The sequence below is a fragment of the Varroa destructor genome, unplaced genomic scaffold (genome assembly GCF_002443255.2).
Source record: "Varroa destructor unplaced genomic scaffold, Vdes_3.0 BEIS01000003.1, whole genome shotgun sequence".
Lineage (NCBI taxonomy): Eukaryota > Metazoa > Arthropoda > Arachnida > Mesostigmata > Varroidae > Varroa > Varroa destructor.
Window position 1 is genome coordinate 5377564 of NW_019211456.1, and position 11059 is coordinate 5388622.

The 11059-nt window shown below is 39.7% G+C and overlaps 1 protein-coding gene across 3 annotated transcripts in view; it reads left to right on the top strand.

Moving 5' to 3' along the window:
- Window positions 1-11059, top strand: part of Ask1 (apoptotic signal-regulating kinase 1) — a 57277-nt gene that overhangs the window by 23565 nt on the left and 22653 nt on the right. For all 3 annotated transcript variants that reach the window (XM_022796523.2, XM_022796524.2, XM_086982168.1), the window contains 12 exons: window positions 1404-1508; window positions 2618-2802; window positions 3171-3300; window positions 3556-3701; window positions 4343-4594; window positions 5033-5186; window positions 6360-6557; window positions 7017-7298; window positions 7612-7756; window positions 8143-8654; window positions 9315-9407; window positions 9716-9855. In XM_022796523.2, the coding sequence (XP_022652258.1) occupies window positions 1404-1508; window positions 2618-2802; window positions 3171-3300; window positions 3556-3701; window positions 4343-4594; window positions 5033-5186; window positions 6360-6557; window positions 7017-7298; window positions 7612-7756; window positions 8143-8654; window positions 9315-9407; window positions 9716-9855 (2342 nt within the window). The remainder of the gene's footprint in view (window positions 1-1403; window positions 1509-2617; window positions 2803-3170; window positions 3301-3555; window positions 3702-4342; window positions 4595-5032; window positions 5187-6359; window positions 6558-7016; window positions 7299-7611; window positions 7757-8142; window positions 8655-9314; window positions 9408-9715; window positions 9856-11059) is intronic.

Genomic DNA, 11059 nt, shown 5'->3' on the forward strand with positions numbered 1-11059 from the left:
CGTGTGATTCGCCTGGGGGCGCTGAACGCATACGAAAGCTGTGATGACGTCATTATTTGTTTTGCTTCCGTCTGTTGTCACCATCAGTGTCCTAATCATGCGAGATCATAGGGAAAGGTTTGCGCGAATTGAGCCAAAACTCTTCTCTGTAGAAGTATTATTGCACGATATCTTAAAAAAAATTATATATATATATATATATAGTGCATATGACATGTGGGTGCAAGCCTGTATTTGTTATGAGAAAAGAGATCATTGTTACTACTGTTATCTCTTGGTACTGCTTTAGCATAGTCCGCACGCAGGTGCCCGTGTCAACCTGCCGCGCGCCCCTTCAGTTACTCAGATTGATCAGGTCGTTGTCGATACTGAGGTAGCTATATTCATTTGACCATCATTTAAGATCGAACGCTATCTTTCTTTGTTCAGAAGACCTAAAAGGAACACACACACGCCAGTAGGCGTCTCAAGGCGTCATTGTCTCTATTTCTTCTTTATATCAGAAATCAAGGCTCTTACTTAAGAGGTATTATATATGTTTCTAATAGCGAAAGTCTCTTAGAGGTCGTTTTTTCTAGACGCACATTATAATGTTATGCCTGTTCTTGTATAATCCATGTAACGAAAATATTTTTTTTGTAAGAATAAAACACGAGGTAGGACTTTAAAATTCACTGATTTTATGTCCTAAGTGTCGTATCGTTGTTGTTTGTTTCCTTGTCTTGTTTTTTAACAGCTTGCCACCGATAAATGCGCATCGGGGGATCCTCGCTATTGCTAGTTTGCTTCTAATGAAATTTCGAGAATTCAGTTTGTAATTGCTATGAGCTGTAGTAAAATGACTCAATCAAATGATGATAAAGGCAGTTGGATCATGTAATTATCAATCGGCCGTAGGACTAGCATGATCCTTACAATTTAAACGTTCTCTTCTCTAGCTTCTTAAATAGGCGAAGGACGCTACTTTAAGGTCAATGCAGTGACCTACAAGGGCATGCACATCCATCCGAACTCACAACAAATTAAAGATGATTTTTATTGTTTTGCTTTAGCTTACAAATCTTATTGAAGTGGCAAAAAAATTGGGTACTACGTCCTTTGCAAATAATAGACTTTTTGTGTAGTTTTAACTAGATGCAACACCGATCGATACGAATATGCGTTTCACCATTGGCTGAAAAGTGGGATGGGTCTTAATAGCAAGATACGCATAGAAGACGTTCGCTTGTAGAGATTGCACCCTATCAGTTACAATGTGTTGTGCGTAAAAAAATGCCCAGCGTTTATTTACTACCACAAGATATAAGCATGCATTCTTAAGGCCCAATACAATTCAATTACATTCTGAACACTCGCGTCATCCTTTTCTACGTACCTTGTTGACGGTCAACTGTCGATTGCAGAGTCAATGGAACTGCCTGTTTTACCATCTCGGCATTCGGGAGAGTTTCCGTATGGTTCACTCGATTGTTATAGGCAACGCCTCCAGTAAGACCGGCGACCATAAGGTAAATAACTTAAGGAACCGAACCGCAGATACGGTAGTTACGTTAGAAGACAACATTTTTCTTTACTGTTGAGCCTGTTATAGTTATGCATCTGTGCTTGTGAGGTACGTTTCACCATTATGCTGCCATCTTTGAGCAAACAATTACAATGCGTGATAGATATTGTAAAAGGTATAATTTTTGCGCTCGCTGATTGTGTTTGAAAAACCGTTTGATTTAGATGAGTGTCCTACTGATTGACTTCAACGTCAGAGGTCAGTTTTCTTGTTTGATAGACAATTTCTGTGGCTCCAATAATATCGATGAGCAATGTTGGCTAACCTTAGTTCGATTACCAGCTAATAGCAATAGTTCTGCTGTCTGGATGGTTTTTGACGACGAGGACGACGAAAGCCTCTTGTCCTTCAAAACGGTCGTGATTTCATTATTAGGATATCGAGGCCATACAATTTTTTTTTAGCTGTTACTCATATCTCTCGTTTAGCTAGCTAAATATTTCTACACAAACAGCTTTTGTTTTAGTTCCGGAAAAATTCGGCCTTCTTCCAAAGCTTTCTTAATTCATATGTGATTATACAAAATAGCGTTAATTTTTTTCGAATAACAATACTTATTTGTACATACTGTGAACGATCTCCAGCTGTCATCGCAGTTTTAACCAAATTATATGTCCCAATTATTAGTAACTGTGTGTACTTAGCAGTAACTAATCTATGGGGCAGCGTAGATACATTTATGTATTAGGGCTTGCGTTTTACTACTGGTGTCTGTCAGCGACTAATCAGTGGACTCTAGAACAAGATTCTCTTCACGACGAGCTACCATTTTAAAAGCTAACTCGTTGTCCTCACGCTAATGGACCGATGCATAGTCAAACTATTACTATTAAACTACCTAATAGATTTACTTTTTGAGACGCTTTTTGTACAAAAATCCGTGATACATGATGAGCCACTGCACTTTGTTACTAACCCACTATAAAAACAACTATACTATTTGGATATCAAAAATATCCGAAAGTCTCTTTCTCCTCGTCATCGGGGTCATCATCATGCTGTTAACGATGATGATTGATATTTCGTCTCATAATATAACCTTTGATTCAACAGAGTCAACTCGGTAATTATCGGCCAATCTACTACTGCGTTGCCGATAACGAGAGACAGCCGATATGCTACGTGAGTGAAATTGGGCCTTCTTTCTCCGATGGAATCGGTATTGTGCCTGTTGCCGAGAAGGACCTTCTTTGCAGCGTCATTAAGAAACGGTTGCTCGAATTTGAAGTCAATTCAAAGTGAGTGCAATTAATAACCACTCTCTATTTCCGATGCAATTCCTCAGATGTACTTCGGACCTCTGCTCTAGCAACGCACTCCCTATAGAAATTTACGTTGAAATTCAATAGAGATAAAAACTTCTCGAAAAAATAGAGTCTGCCGAGGTAATGCTTCTAGTTAGGCTGTTCTACAATAAGAGTATTGCCTGTGAATTAGATTAGAGTGAAAAGGAAAAAGCACAGCATAGAAACTAGCTTTATACAGACTAGTTTATATAATTAAGCTGTCGAAAGTTTGACACTTCACACAAATCCAATATTAGTATTCAATAGCTTTTGTTAACTCATGTTGCACGGTCCTGTTCGTTACATTGTTTCACTCGTAGAGAATTTCTGAAAGAAAAGTTTATGGCAGATTTGCGACAGCTTCGAGAGTCACATCGCGGGGATGAGCTGAAGGCAGCTCTGAAGAAGTTCCGCCTGCGCCTCGACGACCCTAACGTGATCTCCCCAGAGGTAAGACATTTCGTGCAATTTCATAGCATGTGGTTGATTGGTACGCTTTTCCAGTATGTTGGAACTGTAAAAGTGTAATGTCTAAACAAGATCTGGAAAGCTCTGTCAAAAATATTGCAGACCGAACTAGGTATATTGCTTCATGAACTACAGACGATCATTTCAAATCTTATTAAAAATTCAGAGTTTTCTGATATCTAATTCGTTTCTTGGATGTGTCGTCATTGGTTATTATGTGGATGGTTTTCATCATAGGTGGTGCATAAGATGTTAAATGCGCTCAATGATGCCCAGGACTACGACTCATCAGCGAAGCTGGTTGAAGACCTTCAAGAGGTTCCCACGCTATCGTTTATGCACCACCCTGCTATCCAATATCTATACGCCTTTGCGCTTAACAGGTACATCTTCCTTATTAGTCGTAGAGAAATGTGCATTTGGGTCACTGCTGAAGGACTACGTAGCATAAATCCACTGTTTTACCTACATGCCTCTTTTTTTATAGCTGCACAACGAGATTTCTCTTTACATTAGTTCGTATTTATATTATTCAATTGACTCTATATGGAAAGTACCGTTTATGACTGCGTCCATTATAAGGGACCAATCCTCAAGGCTAGACTGTTGCAGTTCATATACATAATCATGAGTAATCGATTTGTTACCAACCAAATATTGAGATGCGCGTTCAAGAGGCAGCGGGATGACCTTGCAAGTTTGGAGTCATATATTAAACATGTGTACGCACTCATACGCGACAGGTACAAATTAACCCCATACCGTAACATAAAAAAGCCAAAACACACATATTTAAGGGACATTCACTCTAATCCTATTTATAAGATAAACAACAGCTAGGTCAGCTGCTGCCTTTTATAACGATTAGTGTAAATAATGCATAAATTATTACCGTACTTTTTACGGGAATGTGCTGAATCCTTCTTCCTTCGATTACTCATAACGGAAATGAGTCAATCTTACCTTCGTGCTGTGGTTCTACGTAGCGCAATTCCTTTTTATACTTGCATGTTTCGTTTCACAGACGAAAACGCGAAGGTGATACGGATCGTGCGTTAGCTGTGATGGAAAAGGCTTTAGAAAGAAAGGAAAATGAGATTCCTGATTACCTAGGTTTGTGTGGTCGTATTTACAAGGATAAGTACCTAAACAGCGATTGTAAGGACACCGATTCACTCAAAAAAGCCATTGAGTGGTATCGAAAGGGTTTCGATGCTCAGCAGTCCGTCTACAACGGAATCAACCTAGCTACCCTGCTTACAGCTGATGGACACAGGTTGGTAAGCTTATCCAATAACTCCTACACATTCCCCCACGTTTTTCACCTAACATTCAGCCAGGCGTTACGTCACACATATGACAGGATATAGATCCATTCAACTTACACAAGTAAATTTTCGACGTTTGTTAAACATTTACAGTGTAGGTCTAATACAAGTTCGCGGCATTCTTGTTGCTTAGCGATTTGTATTGATTCAGCATAAATTAGTCAACGAACTTCAAAAGTATCGTAAATTTGTATCTGCTCATGTTAGGTACCGTGCATACTTATTCATATATATATATATATATATATATATATATATATAGAGTGCTGTAAAAGTACTCCAGGGTGAGAATTGGTCTTATCATGCCTGTCCGGAAATGCTAAGTCAGTGCGTTTTGTCTTTCTATTGCTTCTGTACTTTTCCTTGTTTGCCATTATATAAAAAAGGCCTGAAGAGAGCCATGACCTCCAATACGTATTCCTCGTGCTCAACAACCTCATTGGAAAGAAGGGCGAGATCGACTCAATGACAGATTACTGGGATGTGGCAACCTACTTTGAAGTCTGCTATCTTGTCGAGAACTATACGCGAGCTATCCAGGTACCCACTATACCCATTCGACCACAGTCTACCCAGATCCCATGTTTGAGTTGCTTCATTTACTACATCTATATTCTATATGTCCATGCTTAATGCTTTTGATTTAATCATACTTTTGTGTAGGGATGTACGGAATAGGGCAAGCTGCTTTTCGTGGTGTACGTGCGTCCATCCTTGGCGCTATCCTTGACACTCGAGCGAAGACAATTATTTCTAGAATAGCACACAAGGAAACACTGCGTAGTTTTCACTGTTTTATCAAAGAGGAGCCATTATTTAATCTTCTCGCGTCGAGGAAAGCGTCAACAGAAAAAAAAAAATTTGTTTTGTTCGAAATCGATGGTCCATGTTTATTGCCCGTTTCCATGTGGTCTCTGAAACGATCCGAGAACGATTTCAATAAAACAAATCAAAATATCCTTGTTAGTATTCAGATTTCAAAAGCGCAAACTTCATAAGAATAACTTAAAAAGCAACGTTAATACATTTGAGTAATTCTTACAGAAATAAATGGTCATTTTGTAGTGAAGAGTATTGAGTTCCGAGACCAACTTCTACAGTTAGTCCTTTTGGCACTTTTTTGATTTTCTGGTGACTTTAGGCTCTTGCATTCCCGAGCTCTTTGGCCTGCTATCAAGCCAATTTTCAGTCATGCCAGAATTTTTGTGTGTAGCGTATTTGAGACGTGCTTTACATTTGCCAGTATCGCTTGACTCGTGATTAAAAAAAATGCGAATTAAAGAAGGAATACTTTGAAAAATATTAGAGAGTGGTTTAGGTTTTGGACTAAAAATGTAATCGCTTTGAATGGTAATTATATTGAATAAATATGAGCATCACAAATAACAGTTCTACTACATACAGAAATCCCGTATATATATATACATATATATATATATATATGACTAAAAAAAGGCTGTTTGTAAGGGAAATATCCATTATGTAACCATAGAACGAGTACGTTATAAAAGTTTCAAGTTCTTGAGCATGTTTTTGCGGGTAATCAATACGGCGGTGTACAGTTACTAATGTTCACAGAGCCCTTTTTTATGTGCGATGAGACTGTTAAGTTTCAATTTTTTATTATAAACTGTATGAAGTTTTCAGCACAGCGTATAGCTATCTATTGTTCACAATTGGTAACTTGTTGATCATCTGTTGGTACTAAAATAGGTGGCAGCCAAGATGTTCCACCTAAATCCTGCCAGCTGGTGCCTCGAGACTACGCTTCTCAACATTCAGTTAATTGCTCGGAAAAGAAGAAAAGGTGATACAAGTGCCATTTTGCCCGAGGAGCATATTATGGGCTTTTGGATCGATTACTTTAGCATGGCCACTAAGGAGACGCTCGACGACACAATATTGTTTCCGGTATGATCCTGCACACCCTTTTGATTTAATGATTGTATGCTACACAAATCGATACGTTTGTGCCATTAAACTGATGTTTTTTGTAAGGACTGAAACTTCTCGGCCTGAGCTGTAGCGTATTAGTAAAGCACAGTTTGACCTTGCACTAATTAGGTTGGGCGACTCCCCGTAGTCACACCTCGTCAGAATCTATCCCCCCCCCCCACCCACCCACCTCCCCTAACTCCAACCCCACGGTAGAAGGATTGCGAACAATTGCAGAAAAACCAAATGCGGATTTGACCACTGTAGAAGCAACAAAGCCTTCTGTTAGAGACCCCTCTCGTGCCGCTAGAAGACTATACAAAGTATTCTTCTGTCTACGTTTGCGTTCTGTTCATACGTTCTTCTAGTTGCGTTATGTTAACAATGCATTAACATTCAATGTTGTGCATGCTGCCCTATTCGCTCCATTTCAAGGCGATCATAAACGAACCAAGTGAACAACTGATGCCTGCTGAAGTCACCTTGCATCTGGACACTGGCGATCAGAAAAAATACATTCAGATCTCGCACAAATGCGCCGAAACCTTACGGGGTAACTGTAAAAGGAGACACGACTGGAACTTCACTTCCCCGGCAATCAAAGGTGTCTCGCTTTACCGACAAGATGATCGTTGTATCCTGTTGTATGTGCATGAAAATTCCGATGACTTTCAAATGTTTTTCCCATCTTCAACTGCGAGAAAGCGCTTCTATCAGGTCAGCGTTTAGACCAAGGTCTTGCTAATAGTAAAGAAAGTCAACAAAGCCTTCGTACGAAATAGAAAGTGAGCTAGATATGGCGCTGATATAATTCAAAAAAGCCTCTTGTACACTTTGGCTGTGCGATTTGCTGAACCAAAGACACTTTAATGGCTTCTGTTTCTAGTAAAGGTCTTGTAACTGAGTTCCTGCAATATTTTCGGACCCGCTATTTGACAACATGTAACAGGACTTGGTAGCTGCGGTACTCACCTATAATATACTAGGACATAATCAACCGCGTACCTGTCCCGAATGGCCGCAATTTCAGGTTGTGCAAGACATGATTAGCGAAAACCAGCAGAATGACGAAGACGCGATGTGTCACGCTTTCGACTACGACTCAACACAGTTCCCGTGTGTCGAGTTTGAGTACGATCTGGATGAAAGCGGGCATAAGAAGGTTCTTGGAAAAGGTAAGCCTTTGCTACAGTAACCCATAAACTCGCAATCATTGGGTCGGATTTACCGAAAATTGCTTAGGATCTTAGACATTCGAGTGTCTGTCTTCGTGCATATAGAGCGCAACCGGTCGAGTCGGTAGAGCATCACACCGATACCAAATGCTTCAATGAGTTTACGATTAACGGGCAATTGAAAAACTGAAGCTACTTGATACCTGCAAATACTAAGTAGAGATTAAAAAAAGATAATCGTTAATATCAGAGAGCATAACTGTTTTTTTGTAACTTAATACAGTTCGATGTGGCGCAGCTTTTTTTTAATTTGCAATTTTATATAATAGCAACACATGGCAGGCAAGTTAATCTATTTATTATGAATATATTTTCTTACTTGACAGGCACCTATGGCGTGGTTTACGCGGCTACAGATATAAAGAAGATGACTCAAATTGCAGTGAAGGAAATCCCTGAAAAAAACTTAAAGGACGTACAACCGTTGCACGAAGAGATCATGCTACACATGCATTTGCGGCACAAAAACATTGTTCAGTATCTCGGTTCGAAGAGCGAAAATGGAGTAGTAAAGATATGCATGGAGCGCGTGCCCGGGGGTAGTTTGTCTCATCTACTGCGTTTCAATTGGGGTCCACTTCGCAATGAGAGTACAATCGCCCACTATACCCGCCAGATTCTAGAAGGCATCAAGTATCTGCATAAGAATAATATCGTGCACAGGGACATTAAGGGAGATAACGTACTCATCAACACTTATTCTGGAATTGTAAAAATATCTGATTTTGGCACATCGAAGCGAATGGTGTCTGGCCGACTTGTGGAAACGTTTGCGGGCACCTTTCAGTATATGGCTCCTGAAGTAATGGACAATGGCGATCGAGGCTACGGCAAACCGGTAGATCTATATTTCACCGAATGAATAGTCGTAATTAATTGTTGCAGCTTCGGCTAACAGGCCATAAGATCTGAATGTAGTTGTAAAAAAAAAAATAAGTCTAACTGTATACCGGTTTTCTCGAATCAGGATTGTACTAACTTGGCAAAGGTTTATTTTTAGCTTTTCATTTGCCTCACAACTCGGCTTTTTCTACACAATCGATGACACTCAGTAGCAAAGACCGTCTTCTGACGCCAACAAGACTGATAGTAGGAAAGCTAATAACCAGGCCAAGATACTAAACATACAGCCTGTACTGTCACTAGGCTTTACTTTAAGCGCCCAGACCCCAACACAGGATAAAGCGTGTCCATGCCCAACTATGTTTTTCGGATTTTTGCTTCGTATGACTCACCGAAATTCATAGTCGTCATAGCAATATGCGTGACAATATGAGCTATGATCATATGCATAAAGGTCAATCGTTGGGAAACCGGTTTTTTTTTTAAAGACCAACATTTCAACCTAATCAATCAACCACAACCAGAATTGTCGTTCGTTCCTCTTTACTTCGTATATAAAATTTAATAGCATGTTTCGAGTTTTGACACACGTTAGTCACATCTTGGTCTTGTTTGTCTAAGGTTAGTACACTGACTTCTTGTCATTTGTCCATAGGCTGACATTTGGTCGTTGGGCTGCACGGTTATCGAAATGGCGACGGGCAAATTCCCATTTTCCGACTTACCACCACAAGCAGCATTATTCAAGGTAAGCTAAAGCCCGTGATGATGAAATGTCAATGAATTCGCACCTTTGTGTATTGATAAACGAGGCTATTTAGCTTTAATTTCTTCGACCCTAGTATCACATCAAGGCGTACCTATTGTGCCAACGTACTCGCGCATTCGTACACTGCAGCTAGTCTCGAAATTTCTTTCTTTTCTTCGATGGCCTGAGTGCGACGTAATTGATCAGAACTATTCGATACAAGTTCTACTCGTAACTTTTTGCGGTTCTTAACCATTCTACAAGCAGCTAATAGAAATCTGAAAAGCTGTATAAACCTGCCATTGCAGGTCGGGCAGTTCAAGATTCACCCAGACATTCCCGAAACGCTAACGGAAGTCGCGAAGACCTTTATTGAGAACTGCTTTACACCTGATCCTGACAAACGAGCCACCGCCGAAGACCTTCTTGCTGACATTTTCCTTGACACGTAAGCACGTCCAAAATGATCGGTATCATCAAAACTCAAAATTCCCAAACGTTGCCATCAGTCTCTGTTTGACCTCACGATACGAGCGACCATTCACGTGTAGTTGTTGGCGAGTTTTTTTGTTCAGTTCATTGTTTATTCAACCTTGGACTGATGCTTTTTCCAGCCATTATTAATTGTGTCGTAAAAACTTAATCACTGAAGAGTTCACATTACGCTAGCATTGGTCGTTCCTGAGATGACGATCAGACAACTTCAGTTTCTGCGTACAAATAGTCTGACAGCACCCTAAATTTTACTATAGTTTTTCATACTGCATAAGCGGACGTTCAGTGTCAAAACACAAACCAATGTCTTTATGTTAGGTTGGAGCAAACACTATTTACATCCACTGTGATTTACCATTTTTCTGTTCTAAGGCCTTGTTCACTTTTCGAGTATTAACTGTATGCGATTCGAGGACGAATATGGCTGGCAGCATTTGCTATTTCTAATCATTGCGGCCTAAAAGCTCGTATAAAACTTCGAGAAAGACAACTAAAAATACTGAAAAAAATGCGGCTTCCTGAGTTCGGACCCCTATAGCAACCCCTAGTGAAGATCTAGTTTCACCCGACATTTCGAATCTGTAGAGGAATTGGCTTGCGTCGCTTTTGAAAAGAAATAATTATTAAGAAACCTATATCCTACCCGTAAAGCCTTCACCGTATATGAAGCAAATATCATGGCTGATTTCTGCAGTTTTTTTGCAAATATTCGAAGAAAACAGGCGCCGAGAACGACGTTCTTGTACCTACCATTAGTGTGGAAACTTGAGAAAATTTCAGGATCTGGAAAAAACGTTGGCCACTATTGCATCATTCAGCAAACAATAAGAACAGACGAAATTCTACGTTTTCACTCCAGCGCACGATTCCTCAAATCATTGCAGGAAACCTGGCACTGTTTCATAATGTCTAGACAATTTAGTGTGTAGTTCAGACAATTTAGGCTCATTATCTAGATAATTGCAATTGACCAGAAACCCTGCTAAAGGAAACTGCGTCAGCGAGCAGATATTATAGTCAGTCACTGCTATCTTGTCATTAGAGATTCGTAAATATCTGCTCTGCGTTTTATAACACTTTCTTTATTTTAAAATCTACTTCTACTAACTATGGCTGCAAGATAATTTTATCTAAAAATGCAAGGCTCCATATATATA